At 32.0% G+C, this 27,772-nt stretch overlaps 1 protein-coding gene across 4 annotated transcripts in view; it reads right to left on the bottom strand.

Annotated features, from left to right (window-relative positions):
• Window positions 1-16,046, bottom strand: part of LOC134243950 (receptor-type tyrosine-protein phosphatase F-like) — a 72,887-nt gene extending 56,841 nt beyond the window's left edge. The window contains exons 1-11 of one of the 4 annotated variants that reach the window (XM_062726188.1): window positions 15,920-16,046; window positions 12,660-12,933; window positions 10,494-10,653; window positions 10,008-10,271; window positions 9,600-9,872; window positions 6,833-7,057; window positions 4,503-4,595; window positions 3,883-4,064; window positions 1,863-2,052; window positions 588-758; window positions 201-332 (exon numbers count right to left, since the gene is read on the bottom strand). In XM_062726188.1, coding sequence (XP_062582172.1) covers window positions 201-332; window positions 588-758; window positions 1,863-2,052; window positions 3,883-4,064; window positions 4,503-4,595; window positions 6,833-7,057; window positions 9,600-9,872; window positions 10,008-10,271; window positions 10,494-10,653; window positions 12,660-12,668 — 1,699 coding nt within the window. In that variant the 5' untranslated portion in view covers window positions 12,669-12,933; window positions 15,920-16,046. Of the gene's footprint in view, window positions 1-200; window positions 333-587; window positions 759-1,862; window positions 2,053-3,882; window positions 4,065-4,502; window positions 4,596-6,832; window positions 7,058-9,599; window positions 9,873-10,007; window positions 10,272-10,493; window positions 10,654-12,659; window positions 12,934-15,239; window positions 15,374-15,919 lie in introns of those variants that run through there. The other 3 variants (XM_062726187.1, XM_062726189.1, XM_062726186.1) reach the window with 3 other exon arrangements.
• Between the last annotated feature and the right edge of the window lie 11,726 nt (window positions 16,047-27,772).

The following is a 27,772-nucleotide window of genomic DNA, read 5'->3' as shown; positions in this document are numbered from 1 at the left end:
TTAAGTTGACATAAAAATGTTTATGCCTTGATTTTTTATATGTATGTCTTGAAAGTTAAACGTAATTTCAAAAATGTGTTGATTTCGTATTGGATGCTTTTTTTTTAAATTTATCTGTGTCAACCGAAAATTAAAATAGCAAACAAGAACATCCTATAAATATATATGCTGTGTGTTTTAAGACACCATGCCTTGCTTACTTCCACTTGGCGGTGTTGTGAAGAGATGTTGTCGGCTGATGCTTGCTGCTCCAGCAGAAGTGCTTGGTGTGACTGTTACAGTGTAGTTGTAGAAGTTGTGAAGTTGGTAATTATCCCGACGATATTGTGGAACTAAATGTATTAAAGATAATTAAGATGACAACATTCATGTAAAAAAAGGCTCGTCATATATGACTTTAACGTACATGTATTTTAAAATCAGGTCATTCATGGAAAAAGTAAAAAAAAAAAACGTTACAAACAATACAAATACAAAAACAGGTAAAAAAGATCCTCGGAAATTCCTCTGGAACCATTGTGTTTAGGCGGATTCCGAAGTCAAATTAAATAGGAATTGGTATGAAACAATCAATTAATGAATATTACCTTTCAAGTTTGATTGAGTGACGAGTATTTGAGATCTGATTGCATCTCTAAGGACTAATGTATATACTAGATCCTCTCCAGGGAAGGGGGGTGGATTCCAGGTTACATTTAATACCCTGTTACTAGGAGAATAAGTAGCAGTAATGGTGCCATCTTCTATTGCATTCGGTACTATAAGAAATACACATATTTATAAATAATATTTCCATATTTTGTTTCTCTGTAATAAATCTTTGAAAGTTAAATGAGTTAATTCTCCCTTTATGCAAATTATTCAACGTTTCCAAATAGCATACTCACCAAACTATGTAGAAATTCCTTAAATAATTTTATTCATTTGTATAAAGGAAATGGGAGAAGAAAGATCTTTTTCGCATTTACAACAACACCTATAAATCACTCAAAATCTAAACAGTTTTTAGTGCAAGCTTCTACATAATCCAAGCTGTGTTTGTGGGTGGTTCCAATCTCTTATTGGATTATGGCTGTTTGTTATTTTGTTTTATCCCCCCTTTTTGATGGCAGACAGCAGTTAAGGACATTTTGTATATTTTTTTAATCTTATGAATTTATAAGGGGGTCAATTTGAAATACATGAATTCTGTATCTTGTGAAAGATGACAGGGTTTGAATTCGTACTCTTGTCTGGTTGACTCCGTTTTTTTCTATGCATATCATGTTACAATGTCATTATGGTACAAGGGGTCAGATTGAGCAATACTTTGCCCATGATGTGTAATACTCTATTTGAGTCTCCCTTTTCTGACCCTCCATTTTTTAAACCGTGTTTTACTTCTTTCGTCATTTACTTTAATAAATGACATATTTCACTTCTACGTGATGTTATTTGCTTTTACCTGCTTTATACCAAAACATGCTCAGTCGATTTGTCAGAACTAAGGCATATAATGTGTTTTAATTCAAAGATAATATCAACGTAATCGTTGCTTTATGCTTGTGGTTTTGTTTAATGTCTGTACTTCGTTGTTTTCAACATTTGGCATTTATGAAGTAACAGTCAAATTTAGAGTGTTGTTCTATATGTAACATATTGTTGTTATGAATTTTTGAAGAAAAATATGTTTTTTTTTTCTTTTAATAATAGAACAATATTTTCGTTATTAAAGAAGTGATGCTCCTTTTGTTCTGTAATGTATATATTGCACTTCCTCAGATTATCTTCATTTTCAGTAAAAAAAAAAGCTATTCTTTAAAATTTAAGTACGTATGAATCATTATAACTTATAAACAAAGCTTACATATTTTTCAACTTACCAATACTTAAGGTTTTTAACGATATTTCAACTTTTTTCCCAGGTCCAGCTTTGGTATATCCTATCACTTGGACTGTGTACGTGGTTCCAAGTCTGAGGTTATTTATATTTAAAGACATTTCCTTTTGGTTTACTTCGATACTATTGTCATTCTGTATAAGGCAGGTGTCACTGGGAGGACCGAGTAGTGTCTGACAAAAAATGCTATAACATATAACCAATATGTGAGGAGCGTAAGTGTTCTTTTTGTGTATTATCATATTATGAATTTATTCTCATAATAATTATATAAAAGGAAAAAGACATTTTACAGTAAAATCACAACAGACTTAAACTTTTATGCATATTTCGAGTGCATGCTGGTCTAGAGACAATGTAAGAGTAAGACATTTTGATACTTATGTTCAAATACTAATGTTCAAATCTTTGTACACTTTTAAAGCATAATGTATATTTATTATGTGTTTTTGTTTTCACCTCTAATATAATCATCGAATTGTTAAGTTTTCATTTCATTTCAATGAACTGATAAATAAAAAAAAAAATTCAAGTGCCATGGAATATAAGATAAGATCCAGACAAAATTCCATGTAGAGAATGCCTGAAAAAAATGAACTAGAGGTACTGTGAGCAATGAGCTCACTAAATTATAACCCCCCCCTCTCTCTCTCCCCTATACTCATGGCAATGTCCATGATTTGCTGTGGCCGGGAAACCAAAAATATGCGTCGGATCAAAAAGTAAAATAGGAGGTGCACAATGGCAATATGTAATAAAGATTCTGTGAAAGTTGCATAAAATTTCACGTGGTATAAGAGGAGTTGCGGATAAGAGATGGGTACCCCAAAGCGTAACAGACAGACGGACGGACATACCGATTACAGTATACCCTCCCACTTTTCAAGCGGGGGATATAATAAGGGCGTTTGTGAATTTTAGTGGTTTGGAAAAGTATCGATCCTAAATATCATTCAACATTCTCAAAAACTTTTGAAATCCAGAGTAAGATATTGGCATTATCAATGGAAATCTTTTAATTTCCGAGATAAAATGTTTTTAAATTTATAGAATGGTACTTATATATTTTTTTCATCTTATTTAAATGTTATAACACCTTAAACCATAGAAATTACCAACTGACCAATTGCTAAAGTGATTTTTTTAAAAACAAAATAAAAACAATTTTGTTATTAAACCAGTAAACATATCGACGCCATCATTACTGTGCAATCATAGTTGTACAAATTAACGAACAAAGCCCTGCATGGCAATTGATTGATTGATTGACTGATTTTTGCTGTTTTACGCCGAGTCGACAATATTCCAGTCATATTTCGGCGGTATGAATTTACTGCATGAACGGTTTTGAAAGTTTTTGAGTTTCTCCGGTGGCCCCCAATGACCCTACTCTATTTCGAAAACCAGAGAAACGATCTTTAACGTGCCAAGGGGGTTGTTATCCTTGACACGGCTCACCATTTAAGGTCCCATCCGACGGACTTTAATTGAAAATTCATACACAGATATATTACATTTAAAGTGATCTAAAAAAAGAAAAAAATAAACTGCGTATAAGTATTAGTTAAATGAACCCAGATTAAACTTGAGGTACTGTGAGCAATGAGCTCACTAAATAATACCCCCTGCCTCCCATATGATTATTATGGCAAAGTCCATGTTTTGCTGTGGCCGGGAAACCCAAATTATATTTCGGATCAAAAAATAAAATAGGAGGTGCTCGATGGCAATATGTAATAAAGATTCTCTAAAAGTTTCATTAAATTTCACCCAGTGGTATAAGAGGAGTTGCGGATAAGAGATGGGTACCCCAAAGCGTAACAGACAGACGGACGGACATACAGATTACAGTATACCCTCCCACTTTTCAAGCGGGGGATATAATTATGTGAAACTGAACCAGCGCTTTCTGAAATGTTGGTGATTTAAAACCTCTTTTCCAAAAACATTAGAGGAATCAGTAGATGACTGACAACTTTTATAAGGTTTTAAAATTTACTCACAATATTACAGATGACAATACAAAACTGGTAAATCCGACAGGTAACTTCGGGACCCTCTTTCAGTATTGCTCTATATGCAACCATAACCCCGTTTGGCATGACAGGTCTACCCCAACGAATTGAACCGCTAGACGTGGTCTGGTCATATACTTCATTTTCAATCCGATTAACTTCTCCTGGTACTAAAAACATAAAATAAATTTCAAATAAAATATCTGGATTTGTTATTTTTAAACCGTTTAGAGTCCATGCAATCCAGTTAAATAATATATTCAAGGCATGTTAGTATTTTTTCTTAAATTTACTTTTAAATACTTAGTAAGAATTTTGATTATCAGAGATAGATCAGATTAGAAAAGAAGAAGAGAACTTAATCTTTATTTCACAATTTATGCACACTGTTTCTGAAATATATAGTTGGTACGTAAATTGAAGGCATGACAAAAATTTGCGATTCTCTTTTTTCTGAGCTGCAAGTAATGTACAGTGAGATGATATACAATCAAGATTTTTTTATGCTTGATACATCAACTTTCATAAAATGAAGCATATAGTTACTCAACCATGTAAATATCACTAATAACTGATATAATTATATAATCAAAAGACATTTTATTTACCACCCGGAAACGTTTCAATTCCAGTAATATTAGCACTTGTAGAACTGTTAAAACGATCATTTACGGTAAAAACAGATATATTGTACTCAGCACCTGAAAGAGAAAAAATAAGAAAGAAGGACATGGAAACAACGAACAGTATTCAATATTAAAGTCTATAAAAATACAAAATAGGAGCAGAGCAAACACGGACCTCCGAAACATCAGAGGTGGCATCAGGGGCCATGGAGGAGTGAGCATCCCCTGTGGACCGGTCACACTTGCCGTGTGCTTTTTGTCATGATCGGGAAATAACGGAAAATTCCGTCGTCAATTCCATGTATAAATAATGGACTAACAATTAGTTAGAAAATTAAAATTATTCAGAAATAAGGCTAAACATTAAAATGATTATTCATCAGAATGTTCTTTACCTGTATAATTAACGAGATACACAAAATATTTACTTCCGTAAAGTGAATATCTAAAAATATATATGTTTTCTTATTAAATATATAAAGTTGCCGATCATTTACAATCGACAGCCCTCCTTTTTTTGTGGAACATCGAATTTTACTTATCAAATTAAATAGGACATTACACAGTTCATGTTTTATTTTCTTTAAACGAAATTTTTTTTTTGAAAAAAATAGATGATGCATTTGTCTGATTTAATATATATTTTATGCAGCCAACATTTACTTGAGGAATTGATAAAGTTTAAAAGAGTATTTTTTTGTTTGTTTTCGATTATCAACCGACTATAAGTTTTCAAAATCTTTTCTACTATCCCCATTATTTAGACGTAATGTCTTTTTCACACAAAATGAAACGGTTTGATGATTAAGACACATTTCTATTGTTTACAGCATTTATTTCCCGAGCGACAATTGACGGCTACATCAATGTTTTCTTTTGATATTAATTTATCAGATTATAAGTAACCGTTCAAAATAAGCAACATAGGGCAATGTTACATACAAAGAAGAAAGAATATCTATCCAGCATATAGCTGGTGCATCTTCTAGTACGTAACTTTTATATTTAATCACTTGTTACTCTACTATGAAGGATATGGAGATAACGAACAGTATTCAATCTCAAAGTCCACAAAACAATACAAAATAAGAGCAGAGCAAACACGGACCTCCAAAACATCAGAAATGGGATCAGGTGCCATTGAGGAGTGAGCATCCCCTGCTGACCGGTCATACCCGGCGTATTCTCCTTGTCATGATCAAGAAATAACGGAGAAATCCGTCGTCAATTCAGTGTATAAATAATGGACTAATAATATACATGTATGAAAAACGTCAATCAACATTTGAAAAATTGTATTTGCTGACAAGGTCATTGTATCGACCATAGAACATACAAAATGATGACTTTAAACGAGACTGCTGATATTCTTGTTTCATCAACTTGCTTGTCAATAGTTTACCTTGTTTGAGATGTTGTTTATACGTATTGTTTATAATATGATGTTATTTTCAATTATTTTCAATTGTGAAGTTTATACGCTATTGTATAACTACCTTTGTTCCCCGCTTTCGCGAGAGCGATGGGACATTAACTCTCATTCGTCTGTCAGTCTGTCTAGCTGTAGTCCTGTCTTTTGTCACAAAATCTTTAACCTTGGTCATATCTTTTGAATGAGATTAATTGATTGATTGTACGTTGTTTAACGTCCCTCTCAAGAATTTGCCACTCATATGGAGACACCACTACTTGCCAGAGCCCACTACTTAGGGTTACAAATTTTGTCCTATACTTGGCACTCAGGACGATTGAGCAATGAGGGGTTTTTTTCATGCCAGTACCTACTGCGACACGGGACCTCTGTTTAAGCAGTCTCATCCGAAGGACCGGTCTCTACGTCATACAGTGGGATTTGCGTCGAAAGCATCGACTCCTTCTTTTGCGACTCTAGAGCAGACGCTCTATCCACTTTGCCACACAGGCGACTTTTGAATGAGAAGAGATATGACTATCATGTAACATATAGCATAGGACATATGTATATTACCTGTGACAAGACCTCTCTGAACACACTTTTTACCCCTTGACCGTGGAGTTATACTTCTTTCAAAAGAATTAAACATTATTTTGAGAATGGGCTATAACTGTTGATTTTGATTCTTTGAATTTGCTTGTTGCAGTTAATGTTTTCTGAGTAAATTCTTATATTTGTCTGTAAGTTCAAGTTCAGTTTGTTAAAGAACATTTTTTCACTTTTGTATATTTATACTGCATTTAGGATAACTTATTGATAACTTTGATAACTCTAGATTTCTTTATTAAAGCTTTTGTTTTAAAACTGATGCCCATTAAGTAAATCTATGGTTTCTCACCTGGAAAAATATGTCCATGTCTCTTTGGTTCCAGTATATATATGCCTGAGTATGACTTTGGTAAAATGATCATGCCATGACGATCTGGCTCGTCTCTGTACACTTTGTAAGTCAGCTGGAAAATGTACTGGATGATATCTCCATTAGGCATATCAGTGTCAGTGATATTTACTGTTACATTCCATTGTCCAGCAGCTGCTCCAACATATATAGGTGGATGTGGGACTAAACAAATATAAACATATATGAGTACAGCTTAATTGATGAATTACCAATTTACTTTGTAGTACTTAGTTAAACCCCTATTTGTACGAATGACAGTTTAAATGCAGAGTTTTCAAAAACTATCATAAAATTCATTTACAATGTACTTGTCGTGATGAGACTTTGTAAATAAATGACAAAACGACTCCAAAGAAAAAATACGAAGCACATCCATATAAAAAAATCTAGTGCAAATATTTTTATTGCTGAAACTAAATCTCACAATTTTGTATAGCTTTTATACAGTACATGATCTAAGCAAACGTTTCACACTTCAAGTCAATTTAAGAACAACAAAATTGAATAGAAATTTGAAGACGGGAACATGTCGAAATATCAAATAAATATAGAGACAATAATTCTATAATCGAAAAATGGGCTTACGCAACAAACTAGATGGTTATTCCTCATGTTTTCATTTCACAATAAAACAAGTATATACTGACAAAACGTCAGAAATACTCAAGCTGTAGAAAGTCAATTAGGAAGTGTCATTAATATCCTAAAATGGTATAAGATGAGGGCTATCGAGTTCAGTCTTCTGTTGAATAAACTAAATGTACATGAAACAAAATTCATATATTGAATTTAATTAGAAGAAATATAATTAATCGTACTACTTTTTAAGATGAATTTCCGTGACACACTTTCAGGAATATTTTATAGAGCATAATAACCTTGCCGTTTCTTAATGACTTTTTTAAATGTAGACAGTTAGTATACTTCAAACTATATAAGTTTTTTGTATTTTTTGCTTAATGACGTACATCACAATCAATATATACATCAATCTAAATAGCTTGCTTCAAGCCTGTAGAAAAGTTTTTCAAAGTGGAAGGGGGGGGGGGCTCTGGGCTCCAGTAAATTCCACGTGACTACGGGTTCATTCATCGTTGTAAACCACGGCCAAAATGTACGATACTCTCCTACTCCGGACCGTGTCTTGAGACGAGGGGGTTTATCTAGCTGAGCGACATGTCCAATACATATTCCGTACGAATCCAAGAGAAGTTATTATAATATAATATAGGTTCCGTAACCAAAGCTTAAGATAATACGAGAATTTAACATTGATTTTGTGCTCTCATTTTACTGTCACCCAATTTCTTATTTGCAGGCCCGTGAAAAGCAATTTCAGTAGGGGGTACAGCCATACATTTTCTGACCATGCATTGTAGAATTTGTTAACGATGGGGTAACCTGCGTCACCTTTCAGAGTCTGCAGTGGACTCGTCCAAGGATGCTTTGTCGGCGACTGTAAAAAGTTACCTGAGATTCCTACGCAAAAGAAAGCGCGAAATCTCTGTATAGAAACTGTAGCGGCTGCGGAGCTTCACTCATTGTTCATTCGCCATAGAATAGAATCCGATAATTGACACTCAATATCTTTGAATATACATACGTTTTCAAGATAAGCTTCATTTTTGTTTCTAGAAATCTTTTTATCTACAAAAATTATATAGCTTTGTGTTTTTAAACTGAGTAAATCGATGACCTAGCATCGTTTTAGATAACTCAAGCCCCTCTAGGGCTTGAGTAATGAGATCGGGAGGCCCGGGTTCGATTCTCGTTCGCGGCGCCGCGTCAAACCTAAGACGTAAAAATAGGTAGTGACTGTTCCTTCGCCAAGCGCTCGGCATCAGAAGTGAAAGTCACGGGTTTTTCGGATATGACCTTAAAAACGTAAGTCCCGTGTCACGGTAGGCGCTGGCAAGATAAAGAACCCTCACTGCTCAATGGTCTTGATTGCCGAGTATAGGTCTAAACTAGAAGCCCTTCACAGGCATACGGTGACGTCTCCATATGAGTGAAAAATTCTCGAGAGGGACGTTAAACAATATACAATCAATCAATCACAATGAAATGAGATTGTAAATTAAGACTTTGAAAAAATCGATTAATATAAAGATTTAAATAACACATGGCCTCCCGTGTCAATTACAATGAAGTCCCCACCCAAAGACGTCAAATTCGTAGACAACCGCACGAGATTTACATACATACGAGGCCTGGCACAGACAGCCGCACTAGATTATATGCTTATTAGACCTTCTTAGCTCCGTTCGCTGGACAAAATTCATATTCTGGTAGAATGATCAAGAAATCAACCCACCTAACTTACAAAGTTATCACAGAAAAAACAAATAGAAATGGCAATATAAACGTATTTAGGCTAGCTAGTTTGAACTAAGGAAGATATTGATTGTATAGAGATCTATAGTCAATGAAATTTCCTAACCAAAAACGGAGGTTCCAGTACAAGTACACTTTTATGAAGGTAAATTTTAAACTGGGGTGGAGGGAATACCATATTGTCATGCATCTTTATATACATGCATTACGTTAATGGGTAGTTCATTGGAATACAAGTCAGGAAAATACAAAATGTATTCCTATTTTATAGGAATGAAATCGTTGTTTTCTGAAAGATGACAAATATAAATCTATTGAATCTCTAAATAGTAAATATTCATTTTAATTGTTCAGGAAGAAAGTGAAATACCCGAAGACTCTGTGCGAAATTGTTTGGTTAATTCAGAGCTGTTTCTTCTGTATGGCTCATCTGTTTCTTGAACAATTGTGAAATAGTAGATTGTTCCATGCTTCAGATCAGTGAATGTTATGTTTGTATTACTTGTGGAGGAAACAATGTTAACTCCAGGACCCGTAAAATATATGTAAAACATGCTGAAGTATGGATTTCTTGGTGTCCATCTAATCGTTACATTCGGTGCATAATAAGGTGGATCGACAATAATGTTTGGTTGCCTTGGAACTGTCAATAAAAAGAATTTTAAAAAATAATTATTTTAGAGGTTAAACGCTGTAAATAAACGATATAAATAAGTTTGTAAATTTAAGAGAAAATCTAAAATCGATTTATTTTTCCACATATGCGGGGTTACTTTACCTGTCCTAACATATTCCATTTTTGACATTACAGACTCAGTCCTCATGTCTCTCCCTGTGACATTGGACGTGATTTGAAGACTATGCACATCTCCATCGGTCAGGTACTCAATTAAGTGAGGACTGCTAACGTTACTGACCATTGTACCGTTAAATGTAATGGTAAAATACACTTCAACACCGGGATACTGGGTCGTATTCCAAGCTACCAGTATGGAAGTTTCTGTCACGTTTTCAATAAATATATTCGCTTGAAAGCCGTCAACTGAAATAAAAAATGAAAGAAATGAGTAATTGCAATAAATACTGGTTAACAATAAAATTGTTTACATTTTTACTTCAAATTACATTGTGTAAATGGTTATTGTTCTTGATAATTATCCTTTTGTACCTGTACTTTATATGATTTTTTTGTCATTTAAATTTACGTTTTTGTACAATGTGTTTATTAAAAATTCTCATAAAGTTATAATTATCAAATGTTTACCTGAAATGCATGACATATCGCCGACGAGAACAAAGCTTTGTTTGCATTGACAAACTCTGGTTAAATTATTACACTCTGCGTTTAGGAATGTACAGTTACTGATACTGGAGCAATCAGGTAGTACGATTGGCGAAAGTGAAGTAGTAGAAACATACAAACACTGAAAGAAATACATAGTTAATTGTTAATTTAACCAGTTTGCCTCAATCGTATAAAGCATTCTTTGTGATTAGTAATCATTCTGTATACTAGCTATAAGCAGGCCCAGTCCAAAGACTATTTCTACCTACGTAGCTATTAATAGCTACGTAGGTATTTAAACCTACCCAAAATAGCTGTATTTACCTACTTTTTGTATTAGCTGCATTTTGTGACCAAAAGACGAAACGGCGCAACATGGTGAATACCATATATTTTGATAGAGTCACACTAATGATGAATACAACGAAATTTTGGCCAAAATATGATTACTTCCTAAATCTTCAAATTTACATTAATTTCTATGCAAAATTGTTAATTTACGAAGTAACTTTTTTTTGGTCAATTTTTTGTCATATCCATCATCAGTGTGACTGTATCAAGAAATATGGCATTTACCATATTGCGTCGTTCAGCCGTTTGGCCACAAAATGCAAGTACACCAGAAAGTAAGTAAAAATAGCTACTTTAGGTAGGTTTTATTAACTATGTAGCTTCTAATAGCTACGTAGGTAGAAAAAGTTTTTGGACTGAACCTGATAAGATAGTGAGTAGAAGGTGTCTCGTAGAGCGGGTGATCTATATATACCAGATAACCTAGTGAAAATTACTAATAAATATGTATGGACAGTAAATTTACTAGTTTTCTTAGTGACCTTTAACTAGTTATTTTTTTTTCATTGTGTTTTTTTCTGGATATATTTTATCATCATTATATTGTAGCAATCTGAAAATAAATTGTTAATAGAAAAAGAAATTGTTGGGAAGTACTATTTATCAAATCATAAATAAATAGTGGCACGTCATTGTTTTCATTGTGACGAAATTTTTAATGTTTGTCTCAACTCTTATCCCGACACCTTGGATATCTCGACATGGCGAGTATATAAAAGCAAAACCATAATCAAGTAAGTAAAAAGTCTATTTTTTAACCTTTCCCATGAAAATAATTTGAGAATTCATTTCAGAACAAATTTTGTGAGGTAATTGTAGAAGTGCTTCAAAGGGTTTATTTATCCGAGCACTTTTGTTCGAAACGAAGTTGTTCGGATGAAATTGGTGATATGATAAATTTTCCTGTGTTTTCATATACATTGTAGAAATTCGATATTTTAAGGTTAGGGGAATAAAGTTAGAGATAACGATGTTTTACTATATTTATCTGACTGGCATGATGTTTCACTGACGAGAATAAAGAATGAATTGCAGTGACAAACCCCGGTGTAAGTATTGCACACAGAGTTTGGAGACCTGCAATCTCTGTTACTGGAAAAAGTGCTCAACACGATTGGTGGGGAGTAAGGAGAAAGATACCCTTGTCTTCGAAGCGATCAGTGCAAACCCACTATGCATACATTTATGTCAGTTCATGTTTACGTAATTATTTATAAGATTCATTAGGTAATATTAATAATCGGATAATATTTAGTTGAGTAAGGTAGTGGTTGATGTAAAAGTAATACCAGTATGTCATGCTTCCCGCTCTTTCTATATCCGGGTATTTCCAAGATGGCTACGCCCATAATCAAAGTACTGAAAGTACCGGGAAGCGTTAAGCATACTGGAAGCATTGCAATTTGAAATTCATCAGATTTCTATGCCTCTGGATCGATAGATCCGGGGCGTATATTGTTTTTGTCCTGTCTGTCTGTCTCTCTGTTTGTCTGCAAACTTTAACTTTCGTCATAACTTTTGAACCATGAAAGAAAGAGATTTCATATTTGGTATGCATATTCCTCAAATTGGGTTCTTTCACATGATACCAAGGTCAATCCCTTGTGACTTTGACTAGAAATAGCGTTTTTGTCTGCAAACTTTAACCTTCGCCATAAATTTTGAACCATGCAAAATAGAGACTTTAATATTTGGTATGCATACTCCACTAATTCAGTTATTTCAAATGACACCAATCATTATGATCTTATGACTTTGACTGTGACTTATATGCTAAAAATAGTTTTTTCGTACCTTAGCCATAACTTTTGAACCATAAGAGATATAGACAACATATTTGGTATGCCTAATCCACCAATCAAGTTCTTTCAAATGACACCAAGGTCAATGGCATTGTGACCTTGACTTTGACCTTTGTCAGTGACGTACATGTATATTCCTTTCTGCTAATGTGTAGACTTGTGTTAAGTCACAGATTTAACCTGAGGTGCAAAGTGTGGATAGAAAAGGAGCTTCCTCTCGATAGGTATGGAGGGGTCAAAGGTAGCATTTTTGCAAACTCAGGCATCTACAAATTTAATTTGACCAGTTAATACAGTTTATATCGTGATGCGAAGACCATTTAACAAAACTGAGAACTCTTAACTTATCCTTTAACTCGATATTTGCTTTGAAAAAAATGGAAACTTTACTCAATAATCTAAATTCGATCAAAACGTTGAATTTCCTTTTAACCAAATATAACTCCAGTTATCATTTTTTTGTTCCTGCACATATTTGATGAAATAATCTAAATTCGATCAAAACGTTGAATTTCCTTTTAACCAAATATAACTCCAGTTATCATTTTTTTGTTCCTGCACATATTTGATGAAATTTTCTGATACAGACTATTAATAGCACTTGAACTTTGGCTTAAAAAAATAGTAGGAAGACTTGTTGTTAGTTACATTGCCTGAAATTAAAAGAAATTATAGTTTATGTGGATATGCGCTTAGCGCTTAAAACATTGTTCAATTAGTGTAATCGTAGTCATGTTCAAGTCAAGTTGATTGTTGTATGATGTCTTAATGTTATCAAAGAGTCGTGTTTATTATTAGTATATTATTTCAATATGAATAGTAATTCAGTTTATATTCTGTATTAAGTTTAAGGTAGCTCTACTCTGCGGTAGTGAAACTTTGTGTAAAATGGAAGTATTATTTTCTCAATTTAGTCCCATTAGTCTCAGGTTTACCAAAGATTAATTCACAGATTTAGTCATTTTTGTTTAAAAGTTACATGTATCAGTCTTAAGTCGTACAATAACATATTACTGTGTTAGAGAATAGAGTGGGCGCCAATAAACAAAGCATATTGTAATTATTTCCTCCTCCTCTTTCAGACTCGACTCTATTTGAAACCGGTTAAATCAATAATAGTTAATATTTACATTCAGTGTAATTTTCTTTATGAAATCCATTAGAAATCCATGACGTTCAAATCTCTATAACACACGGAAAACCTTGTCACCGCGCGTTAGAATACACAGCAGGAACTATATGAATTTTCAATACTTTATGAACACCAAAATGTACATTGTTTGACACAATTTTATTTTTAAAAAAATTAACCCTGTTAAATTAAAGCAAAAATGCAACAAACAGGCATTTAAAATTAATTTGTCACTTTTTTTCCTCGCAATATTCGTTTGCGTTATTTAACTTTACGACGTCACAAACGTCACAAACGGCTCTTACGTCTATAAAGCACACCAGTTTTGAAGGGCGCTAAATTCACATTAAAGATTACCGAAATAAACAATTATGAAGAGGAAAAATTAAAGAATGTAAATATAAGCATTGAATTCATATTTTGGGATGTCTTTGGTCCTATAACACACCTGGCGCACGGCGCATTATCCAATTTGTCGGCACGGCCAGGTGTGTTATAGGACCGAAGACATCCCAAAATATGAATTCAATGCTTAATTACATTCACAAGTCGAATCATTATCTCATCAATTTGACATAAAATACACCGAGTGTCACATGTGTTTAATATTTGGATATTTAACTGACTACTAGTGAGAACGTATATCAAAAGTACATGTTACCTTTGTATGACAATCGAGATGATCTCAGGTTTTCCATTGTCAACTGTCTTTATTTATTAATTGCTTTACCTACATAAATTGTTTCCTATCTAATTCGATTGTCAAAGCATTGCTCTAAGTATACGGCCAATTTTAAAAGCAAGGCAGACTATTGGCAAATTATTTTATGATACAGCGTTTTCAACAATATTGTTTAAAGAAAGCATTTTTATATCATATGGTCGTTACAATGACCCTGTTACACAGAATACCCCCCCCCCCCCAAAAAAAAATATATACATTCATCTACTACATTTAAGAAGGCTACAATTGCTTTTGCAATAAACTTAAAGTCCATGCAAAATATTTGGTTGGGAGACCTGGATCCTCCAAACCTCAGTACATATATTATCAATGAGAAAATTTAGTTACATGTTCATTGTTGAAGATGTAAAATAAGCTCTGTTACTTTCACGTACTCGTTTTTCTTCATCAGTTTATTATATTCAAGTTATAAATACTAAAAAAGAAATAAAATGAGAAATGAGTTACATGTGTATTATACGTCCTAATACTAGCAAATATATTTTTTAAAAAAACCAACAGAACATGTACTATTAAAAAAAAAACAAATGTTGTATATGACACTTAAGAAATTATGATGGGGATTGTTTATATTTAAAAATGGTAAAAATTCAAAATGTATAGTGCTGCTGAGAGAGAGAGAGAGAGAGAGAGAGAGAGAGAGAGAGAGAGAGAGAGAGAGAGAGAGAGAGAGTTTTCATCATCATATTACTTACCCTGAAAAATACAACAAAAATTAAAATTAGAGAAGTCCGCATTTTTCCTTCACTTTTGTTACTCCACATCGCATGCAGTCTTATTTATTGGATTCATTATTTCCTGCTATGCCAGTAATTCACCCTAATTCGCTGCCTTTTCTCACGTGGTTTCATTGAACAATAATTTCCATCAATAATCTACACTGAGACTATTAACATATACTTAGTGCTTTTAGTATACAATTTTTTTTCAATATGCAACAGTTTTACAAAACTATTAATTTTTTTTTCATTTTCAAGAAGGATATGGAGATAACAAGAAGAAAACGACTGTTAAATGCTTTATACTTTGATCCATTTCCGTGAAAATAGAAGATGCAATGAATCTACCATAAATGTAGTTTTTATTCCAATTTAGTTAATTATATAGTAGGTTAGGTAATTAAACACTTATTTAATGACAACTCGGTGAAACAGTCAAACTATTGTCCCTCGGTAGTGGGGAAGACCTGGGAAACTGTCTCTCGCAAAAGTCCATTAAGATGACAGTTTAAAACTTAACTTCGATTCCTTTCTCTGCAAACTGGAACTTAAAATGCAATAAATAACATGAATGAGATGAATTGCAAGCGTTAAAGCTATTTTTCAAACAGGTTAAAATATGTTTTTTTTTTTCAAAGGAGATGTTAAATACTTACGTCGCGGGTTCGAATCGAGTCCCACTATGGGTCGTGAAGACCGGTCCTTTGGATAAGACCGTATAAACCGGGGGTCCCGTGTTGCATTAGAAGCAAGGCAAGAAATCCCTCACTCTTCAATGGCCCTAAAGGCCCTGGAGGGGCGTAAACTATAACAAACAAACAAGATGAATCATTTTTCTGTAAAATAAGAGAAGTATCAGTTGCACAAAACGTGTAAATAATGGAGCAATTAACCGTATTTGTATTCATTAAGTCTCCGACTTTGGAGGATAGATCTAATGAAAGAATTGTTTTAGATACTACTCTTCTGACATAGGCCCTATTCATACACACACATATCAATAAAAGTCATAGATATTTTTTTTTCTTTTTAAACACAGTTTAAGCATGATCTTCTGCAAGTATTAAAATTATATGCATAGACCCTCCTTCAATATTGACTGATTAAATCAAAATAGAAACATTTGACAGTATTAAAGGGATGTTAACGATGTACATTAATTTTAGATTGATTTTAAGAAAACATTATAAACACAGCAAATAAAAAGAAATACCGATTAAAAATAGTTAGTTTATAAAGAACAGGAAAGGAAAAAGAGATAAGAGGATAAAACTGAAAACTTTAAAGCTAACGAACCGTGATCGATATAAAGAAAATCTTCAGACAATTGAAATCCTTTAACAGGACACAGACTGTAGGAAATTCAGAGGTAGAATCAAGCGTCCAAGAGAAGTTAAGGCCTGTTGTTTCATATCTTTAGATTTTATCTATTCTTTCAGGAAAGAAATAATGTCAACAAACAAATGCATAAATGTTTTTGTATTAAGAGTTAGACAGAAAAATTAAAGATAATTCGATCATATTATCAAGATAACGGTAAAATAAATCGAAGTTAGAAAACGCTTTCAAATCGACAATATAAAACTTATGACATTTCTGACGTCATTCACAGCTGCATTTTATAAACAAAAATGTAACTCGTACATTGTCATGAGTCATTTGCAAAATTACCTTGTAAAACATTCTGATTGTACAAACAAGTACTCTAAAGTTGATGTTAAAAGATGCTCGAGTTTCTTACACTCAATATCTATGTGTTTTTCTGGTGACCAGATCTTCCAAAAATCTATTGGAATTTCCATGGTACCAATTGCGCCCCATTATTAGCAGATTTATTTTTGTATTCATAAGAAGCAAAATTTATTCAAAATCTCTTAAATGAAAAGAAGAAATACAATGGCTAGTAAAAATATTTTTTTTTGTATTTTTTTTTTCTCGAAAGGTAACTCATTCTATTGTTTTATTATGATTGCAATAAACCTTGCCAAAAAGGGTTATTGTTTGTAGTTGCAAAGATTTATGTAACATTTCATGTGACATTACTAATGAAATCTGTGCGGTGAAATTATTTCCTATGGACATATTTCTAATTTAACAAGTTATAAAAAGTCTCACTTAGAACGATGTGATTCTGTGAAAACAGGATATATATATGCCTATTTTTTGAAATTTGGTAAAATGATCACGCCATGACGATCTGTCTCGTCGATATACGCTTTGTAAAAAAGCAGGAAAATATGCTGAAAGATATCTCCGGTATCAGTGCCTGTTATATTCCGTTGTCCTGCTTTAGCACTAACATATATGGATGAATTTGGGGCTAAAAATATAAATCAACATAAGTATAGCTTAAAGAATTTTTAACTTAAAAGATTTTATGAATTACCAAGTAACTGTGTAGTACTTTAAGTTATGCCCCTTTTTGTACAGATATTACTTTTAATGGAGAGTATTCAAAACCCTTCATAAAATTTATTTTCAGTGTACTTGTCATGATTAGACTTCATAAATATATGACAAGATGACGTTAAAGAAATCATTCGAAGCATATAAGATTTTCTATATATAAAAAAATTATGACAAATAAATTTAGTTACTAAATCTTACAATTTTGTATAGATTTTATACAGTGCATGATATATGAATATATGACAAGATGACTTTAAAGAAATTATTCGAAGCATATAAGATTTTCTATATATAAAAAAATTATGACAAATAAATTTAGTTACTAAATCTTACAATTTTGTATAGATTTTATACAGTGCATGATATATGAACAAACGTTTTAAAATTCCAGCCAATTTAGTAACAACACCAAAATTCAATAGAAATTTGAAGATGGGACCATCTCGAAATGTCAAAGAGGTAGAGACAAATATTTTGTTTCTGAATACTACAAGGTTTTTTTCTTTACACTTGTATTTATCACAATTGTCTGTGTAGAGAAAAATTACTCAATTTTGAATTTTTGAACATAAAATATTTTTAATGAGAGAATATATCATTTCAAATCAATTTCCATACTCGTGAATATTTTTGATGAGGAAACGATTTATTTAAAATCAATGTCATACTTATAAATAAAGCATCTAGAAAGCAGCAATGTAATTTGTACAAGTTTAATTCTTTGAATAAGTCTCTCTTCAGAATACAATTTAGGATATAATACGGTAATTCCTATAATTTTCATGCGAATGAAAGGGTGTTATTACAAAACTTAACACCTTTCATAGTCGAAGTTTAAAAAAATGTGGCGGCCATGACATTTTTCTGAACTTGATATGGCATAAACTTAAGATTAAAAGTACAATACTCAGTGCATATCATTTTATTCGCAGTCATACATGCCCACATTATCTTCCCTTCAGAAAATTTGCCAAATCAACCTTATCCCTTAGATAAAGACTGCTGACTTAAGGAATCACTGTCAAGCCTTTTACTGTTTTAGGGCATCAACGATACTAGTAGTTGGAAACGTGGAACAATTTGCATAATGGGCGTACTGAACAAACTAGATAGTGATTCCTTGTGTTTCCATTTCACAGAGAAAAAAAAATGTAAATTTAGATTTAAAAAAAAATGTTTAATAGATTTAAATTACACAAGGCCTCCCATGTCAATTTCAATAAAGTTAGAAATATACATGCATTACTAGGCCAGACACAAAGACAGCCGCTCGAGATTTACATGCATTACTAGGCCAAAAACAAGAACAGCCGCACGAGATTTACATGCATATTAGTCCATAGTTCCGCTTGGTTGGCGAAATTTACATTCTGGTAAAATGATACAGAAATCAACTCACCTAACTTAATAATACAAACCTTGTATGCCAATAATTTTTGACATTCACCATGGAGTTTGACACTCTTTTAAAACAACCTTGATTATCACTTTGTAATAGTTGGAACTTGGACTTTCAAATTTCAGAATTGTATTCCAAAACCCTAGATAAAAATTTTGAATTTTTGTGATGTTCACAATACAACGCCTGGTCAGTTACAATAATCAAATGTATCATTGCTAAATCCTAGAAATCTAATTAATATAAATACAAATTAGCCTTTTAAAAAGGCAAAACGGGTGAAATGCTCTGAATTTTTGTTTTATTAAACTGCAGGATTTATCTCTCCTTAGTCAGAAAAAGAACACCTTAGCACCAGTAAGTTTTTTCTAACCCACAAGTTAGCATCAGCATGAACTGGGGGGGGGGGTATCTTAGATTTTAAATTAATATTTGAAGCCTAAAGCCTTGTTAAGAAATAATTAAGACTACTTTTTACTAAATATATACACAAGTAAAAATATAGTATGAACTTAATTTGTTTTAAACAGCAAAAATAAAATCCCACACACGTAATAATTAGTGCATTTAAATTTAGATGATTGTATTGATGTTTATCATATGCAATGATACACATCGAATTTGCCAAAGAATATCGACTCTTCGGTGACAATAATATGTTTTTCTTTTTCTATATTTCTAACAAGGTTGTTTTAATACTTAATTTATTAAACTTTTATTTCATGATTGAAAGTATTGGAAAGAAAGGGGGCCTCTCTTGATGCTACTTACCTAGTATACATTACATTACCCAAATACTTTATTCCTTTAATTCATTGAAAAACCTGGTCACATTCACTCGTAGCAAGAACTACAGTTCGCTTTTAAACTTAGTCTAAAGGTTCTTGGAATTTAGTTTATTGATATGTAAAAATAAAGATTTTCTTTTAAATATCAGTATTCAAATCAATAAAAAAAAACCTCGAGTTCCTGTGACTGATTAGATCCAGTATTTAGAGTCGCTTGATCCGACCAAGAGGCAGGTATTTCCCTTACATTATACACATACATACTTTGGTGTCATTAATATTCGTTGAGCACCAATTTTTGAAGATTTCATTGTTGAGCAGATCCACGAATTAAAATGTTAATTGAATTAAGAAATACTGTGGTTTAATTAATTTTCAGTTGGCATCAATTTTCGTGGATTTTGTAAATGTATGTTATTCATTTGTATAGGCAATGCTTTTGTCCATTTGTCCACGAAATTACGTATCCTCGAAAACGGCTGTTTTTAGAAAATCCACGAAAATTGATGCCAACGAAAATTAATGAAACCAAGTATATGCATAGAAATGTGAAAAAGAGGGGATGGATTATCAGATTATAGCATATATATGATAAAATTATGTTGACAAAATACAGGGGTATTTAAATAATATAGACCTCGTGATTTCTTTAAGGCTAAAAAAAAATGAAAGAGGTAAGCACGTGAAAATACAATTTTATGTACAACTTTATGTGTATCTCATGTTCATTCATTTTGCCTTCTACCATGCAGTGTATTCACATAACCAATGTACCTTGTGTGATTCAGTTTTATCTATAAAATCAAATTAAATATACTGATGTATTGATATTTTCAAAGAAAAGCATTTTCCACTGACAACATAATATTTCAAAAGCAAAACTTTCTAATATTCCTTTTTTTAGAAACAAGACTAGATAAGTCTATTGGTCATTCATACGTCTACAGATCATACAATCCATATTAGACTACACCAGCTTATGAATAACAATAATCCACATTATACTACAACAGTCTACGGACCATAACAATTTACATTATACTACAACAGTCTAAGGACCATAACGATTTACAGGATACTACAACAATCTAAACACCATAACAATTTACAGGATACTACAACAATCTAAGGAACCATAACAATTTACAGGATACAACAACAATCTAAGGACCATAACAATTTACAAGATACTACAACAATCTAAAGATCATAACAATTCACGGGATACTACAACAATCTAAAGATCATAACAATTTACAGGATACTACAACAATCTAAAGATCATAACAATTTCCAGGATACGACAACAATCTAAAGATCATAACAATTTACAGGATGCTACAACAATCTAAAGATCATAACAATTTACAGGGTACTACAACAATCTAAGGAACCATAACAATTTACAGGATACTACAACAATCTAAAGACCATAATAATTTACAGGATACTACAACAATCTAAGTACCATAACAATTTACAGGATACTACAACAATCTAAATACCACAACAATTTCCAGGATACTACAACAATCTAAAGACCATAGCAATTTGCAGGATACTACAACAATCTCAGGACCATAACAATTTACAGGATACTACAACAATCTCAGGACCATAACAATTTACATGAAATTATACAACAACTAAGAATCATAACAATTCACGCGAGAATCAACAATCTATGGATCATAACAATTCACATGAGAATATACAACAACTAAGAATCATAACGATTCACATGAGAATATACAACAACTAAGAATCATAACAATTCACATGAAACTATATAACAAATATTAGACCTATCAAGTCTTTGAATCAAACAAGTTATATGAGATTATACTTGTCAATAAATCACCCAATTCCCACGCGAATATTCTAATGGATAATCCAGCTGTTTGAGACTATACAAAGTCTAGGAATTTAACGCTTCACAAGATATTACATGTATACATATCCAAAGATCACGGCAGAAACGGTACCTGTCTTAATTTTCAATCCAAAACTTGTCATGGGTTAAGCCTTCGATCAAATATCTTTGCTTTAAGAGATTGAAACTATTGAACCTATATCTGAGAAATCGTTCAGATATTTATATATCAGTTTACTGTTTGGGGGTTTAAGTTGATATGAATTAGACTTTTTTTACGAAATACTGTTACGGTGACCGACATTGTAAACTGTACAACAAACCGAATTCAATCTTTTTCACTTTATCTCTAGTTTTGAAATTATCATTTTCTCAAAATTAAATTGTTATTATTGATCATGAGATATCTGATATTTTACGAAATGCCTTTGGTATGCCAAATATCATTATGAGACAAGAATTACTACAGTTAATGGAGAAGCGTTTTTTTTTCTCAACAAAATAAAAATAAAGTGTTTACAAGTAATAAAAGAATTTTATAGGCCTACTAATAATCTTCCCTATATGTTTTTAAACACATACTTCACACACCTTTCAAGTTTCTCCTTTAAAACGGTATACATTTAAATTACCAGGTAGTAAGTAGGGTAAAGTTAGGAGCTTGATAGTGCAGTTGTGGGGACACGGCATTTTATCTTTTTTATGTATGTTCATGATTTTCAGAATTTAGTTTAGCTAGGGAAGGGTAGTTTTTTTAAACAATTTCCTGCTTAAAAAACATAACCTTTGGGACAATAGTTCAATATCCAGATGACGACGACGAAAACCCAAGATCTTCTTAGATACAAAAATGATACAAACAAAGATAGTATTGTTACAACCTTGTCAGTCACTTAATTCGAATTTTGACATGTGCATTTTTTTTTCATGTTACAGGTTGCATAAATGATACTTATTATTTATGAAGAACAAACGCCATTTAAGTGTTATTTGTATGACATAACATAAAAAGGCATACAAAAGTGGGGAAGATGGATTTGTCTTGTGGAGTGCCGAGACATATATGACGGTATTATTTTCTCATTCATGTTTCAAATGTCTTTAATTTCACACTTTCTTAAATTAAATTTGTTAAATTATTATATAAAAATATCATATTGTCGCACCTGGTCACTGAAAATAAATGTTTAAAAATGACAAATTTTAAAATTACAGTACTTGGCTGAGAGTGACACACACATACTAAATGACTTGAAAAATTTTCTTAGTAGGTACTGAGTAACATGGATACATGTCACTGAATACACTTAATTCGAATTATAAAATAATTTATAATACCAACTAATAGTATTACAAATGATTTAAAGTACCACAAAGACATCATTTCAAAGATTTTCAAAAGTAACACTAAGTGCTTACATATTGCCAAGACTAAGTATTTTATTTATAAAATTTTAATGTTTTTAAAATTATAATACTATGCTGGGTCAGCTCTTCTAAAGTTGGTTGGCACAATGACGTACAAGAAAGTTAAATATGCTTAAACAATTTTTACTCATTTTATAGCGGTTAAGATATTCTTTCTTTTGATTAATTTTTCATGCAAGGCTCTGAATTTCTTCTTAAATATAAAAAAAACTCCACCTTCTGGGTTCTTGACCCATGTATATCTCAAAACAATATGAGCTGCAACTTTGATGTCGAAATGTTTGATTGCAAAATTGTAAATAAATATTTCAATGACAGAAAAAAAATAACGTTAATAAACTTCTTTTGTTCATATTTGCAATGGAAGAAATATTTATAAGCTTCGATGAAATCCAAATTATTTTATTGTCCTCTTGTACAATAATGATTTCTGATATAAAACTGTATATTGGATAATATATAGAAGTCTTTCTTCTGTTTCATTTTAGTCTATAATTAATCATAAAGGTTTAAGTTACATATAAATTACTCAATTTCAATTCAATTTCTTTATTGCAAAAGACATACGTCTTATAGCATTAATACAATATATAAAAAAGGAAATAATCGAAAATGGACGGTCAGTCCTTGTAAATCCATAATTATAATAACACATTCTAACAGCAAAATAAAATTTTGAAAAATGCAGCTCATATTGCTTTTAAGACAAAAACCTAGTTACTGGAATAATACCCGATTTTTTTTTTTCATTATCGGCAAGAAAAATTGAAAGAAAAAATATATTCTTAGTAATTTTAAAAAAATTGCATATGAGAGAGGATTTTCAATATTTGGTTTTATATATTCTCAGTTCAAACTTTTTGTAAGACTATATAATATTTATATAAAGCTTTATAGAAACTTTAATTTGCAAAAATCCAAATTTAATTTAAAAAAAAATATAATTTAAAGATTATGATAAATATCTTTTAATGTTAATTACCATAAACTAATAATTTTTATCGTAAGAAAATACATGATTTTAGGAAAACGTAAACTTTTTAAAAATAAAAATGATGCATTTCCTTTGATGTTTTTTGAAAAGGACCTTTAACCATTGATTTAATTTTATCCTAATGAAGTCAAAGTATTAGTATGTGCAAGGATGTTTTTCTCGGTAATAAATATTTAAATTCTTTTCAACACGTTAGAGTTTTAAATATTTTGATGTACCTTTACAGACATGTCAATCCTTAATCCTTTTTTAAAATTTATATTAGGTAGAACATTAGGAATAAAGCACTGTGTGAATCATCATATACATAAATGATATGCTTATCGAACAATATATATAACTTACTGACACAAAGGTTTTTTTTAGAAGAATTTCATCGAAATTAATGTGTCACAGTTTCCACTATTTCTATGTTTTTTCATATGGATTATGTATGTGATTCCAAGTCTGATATTCTGATCATTAAAATACATCTCCTTTCGTTTAACGAGGTATGGATCCTGGAGTATCTGCAATTAAATGAATATAAGGTATAGATCTCTTAAGCATTTAAATTACAAGTATACATTCCTAATCTGAAATTCAACAGAAAGCTGGATAATACTACAGATACTTTACAACACGAATATGCATCTTTAAAAAAATCAAATAATAACTCAAAAGAACCTTAAAGAAGACAAAAGTGTGTCTCTGCAATTGCAGGTCAACACATTTTTAGTATGTAAAAATAAGTGTATGTAAATAAATGTATTTTTAGTCATTTATTAGCTTCAATGAATGGCATCTCCACTCGATTGTTTTTGCTAACTAAATTCAACAAGCGGTTCAGCCAAAAAGAAAAGCCAGACTTGTCGTCCATCATTACAAGAAAATTGTTGATAATTCAACATATTGCAATACCATGACCAAAAATATCGTATTGCAATACAATTTTGTAATATCGATATATTGGCAATATGCTTAGATTAAGGAATTTTATCATTAAATATAAAAATGGACTTATGAAAGGTTTGTTATTAAGCCAAACAGTAAGACAGAAGTTGTTTTTTGGGAGTATTTCAGAGCATAACTTAAATGAAATCAACAAACAACAATTATTAGAATAATAATTGTATTTATGTATTGAATGCGATAACTTAGTTGGAGGTTTTCGATAGGATTAATTTTGGTAAAATGTGAAAATTCTTAGATCCACGCCTTGGTTGATGAATTACGTGTGATAGAAGGTGTAAGGTCACGTGGTCAGCTAAGCGAGTCATTTATTTGTATTGTGATAACCCTCATGCTGACCACGCTAAAATGAAGCAAGTCTATTTTGAAGATTTGTTACAACGTCTGTGATTGTTTAACTTAGCTGAACGTGCCCTGGCTTTCTGTCGAGATGAAATTCCAAAGAATTGAAAGGAACAAAATATTGTCCGTGTTATAAAGTGCCGTTTAAAAGAACGTGTGGATTTTCTGGTTTATTGTTTAGTGATGCGGTGGTACATAATATGTGCGCGGGTTATCATATATATTACCAGATTACTGTATGATACATTTGGTGCAATTTTCTGCCGATATGAACTTTATTTATGAGCAGATATTCATGAGAAGAACATATATTTTATGGAGCTACTTTATTGCGACATCAGACGTGGAACTTTTTCCTACAGTCTGAGTTTTGAAAGGATTTCAAAGTAAGCTATTTGTTACTGGTTGAACGAAACAAATGGATACCTTTAATGATTATTATCTCTATATCGATCTCCATGATCAGTGGACACAGAGTTTGATCAACAAAAAGTTGTGATAGATAACGAACATCCTGCAAGTATCTGCTGCAAGCATCGCTATTTCACAGCTGGGGCCACAGCGGGAGACCCTGAACCTCAACGACTTGGGCGTTTTAGGTCCAGCCGGCGTACACCTGTGCTGCTTCTCCGTGTGCAGAAGAGAGTTTGCCTTCCCGTGTAATTGAGGACGAAGGCCAGTATTATGTTTACTAAATATAAGTGATTTACAATTATACATAACGCGTTTGGGGTTTCCCAAATAGTTTTTCTACATACAAGTTATCACTTTCATTTATTCAAAGGCATTGTTTAATACTCAAATCATATATACTCTATCATGCTCTATGGTGTAAGCTTTTAAGTTAGCAACTTTATGCAAAGTTGTTTAGTTTTGTTGAACTACAAGAATTACCTATCATAGTCTGCATATTTCAAGTTTTTGCATTCAACATGATGTAAAACAGCTAGGCAGCATCGTTAAGACACTGTCCCTCCTTAACAGGCATCTGATAGGTAATGTCAGCTATCTTGTACAGTTAGTTGAGAAATGTGTATTGTAATCATGTTAATACAGGTACCAACATCTCATTTTCACTCTTGGGAGTTTAAGGGTTGTGGACTAAGCTTTATATACATAGTTCAAATAGTTACTATACTGTGGTATTTCTTGAATTGCCCGTTATTGTTTGATCAGTTTTGGTACAAAGTTTATAGGTAACATTTCATGTTTTGTATATTGATAAATATTGAATGAATATTGTACATGTAATATGTAGTCAAAATATATGTACTAAATTGGTTGGTGTAGACAATATTTACATGATTACTCAAGATGTTTATCATTTCGGTACATAGTGGATAATTTATGTACTTATTGGGTTGGTGTTGTTAATGGTTTAAACTGTTGATACAAAGTTGATACTTACAAATTGAATCGGTGTTACTCAAGTGGTTGATTATTTTAGTACATGGTACAAAGTTTATAATTATGTACTAATGGGATCAGTATTACTCTTTCAAGTTTATGGTTTTGATAAAAAGTTGATATGTAGCTATTTGATCAGTGTTGCTTAAGTTGTTTATTGTTTTGGTACAAGGTTTTACCTATTGAGTCAAAGTTATTCATTGGCATATTAATTGTTTATTGGTTTGGTACACAGTAGATAGGTACTTATCGGGTCAGAGTTACCCATATTGTTTGGCACACAGTAGATATTTACTTATTGGATCATAGTTACCTTTGTTGGTTATTGTCTGGTACACAGTAGATTTGTACCTTTTGGGTCAGTATACCCATATTGTTTTGGTGCACAATATTTGTACTTGTGGGTTAGTATACCCACATTGTTTTGGTACACAGTAGAATGTACCTTTTGGGTCAGTATACCCAAATTTGTTTGGTTTTGGTACACAGTAGATTTGTACCTTCTGGGTCAGTATACCCAAATTTGTTTGGTTTTGGTACACAGTAGATTTGTACCCTTTGGGTCAGTATACCCAAATTTGTTTGGTTTTGGTACACAGTAGATTTGTACCTTTTGGGTCAGTATACCCAAATTTGTTTGGTTTTGGTACACAGTAGATTTGTACCTTCTGGGTCAGTATACCCAAATTTGTTTGGTTTTGGTACACAGTAGATTTGTACCTTCTGGGTCAGTATACCCAAATTTGTTTGGTTTTGGTACACAGTAGATTTGTACCTTTTGGGTCAGTATACCCAAATTTGTTTGGTTTTGGTACACAGTAGCTTTGTACCTTTTGGGTCAGTATACCCAAATTTGTTTGGTTTTGGTACACAGTAGATTTGTACCTTCTGGGTCAGTATACCCAAATTTGTTTGGTT

Source organism: Saccostrea cucullata, unplaced genomic scaffold (assembly GCF_032062105.1).
Source record: "Saccostrea cucullata isolate Sc308-1 unplaced genomic scaffold, CSIRO_AGI_Scuc_v1 ctg79, whole genome shotgun sequence".
NCBI lineage: Eukaryota > Metazoa > Mollusca > Bivalvia > Ostreida > Ostreidae > Saccostrea > Saccostrea cuccullata.
This window is presented reverse-complemented; position numbering and strand designations above follow the sequence as displayed.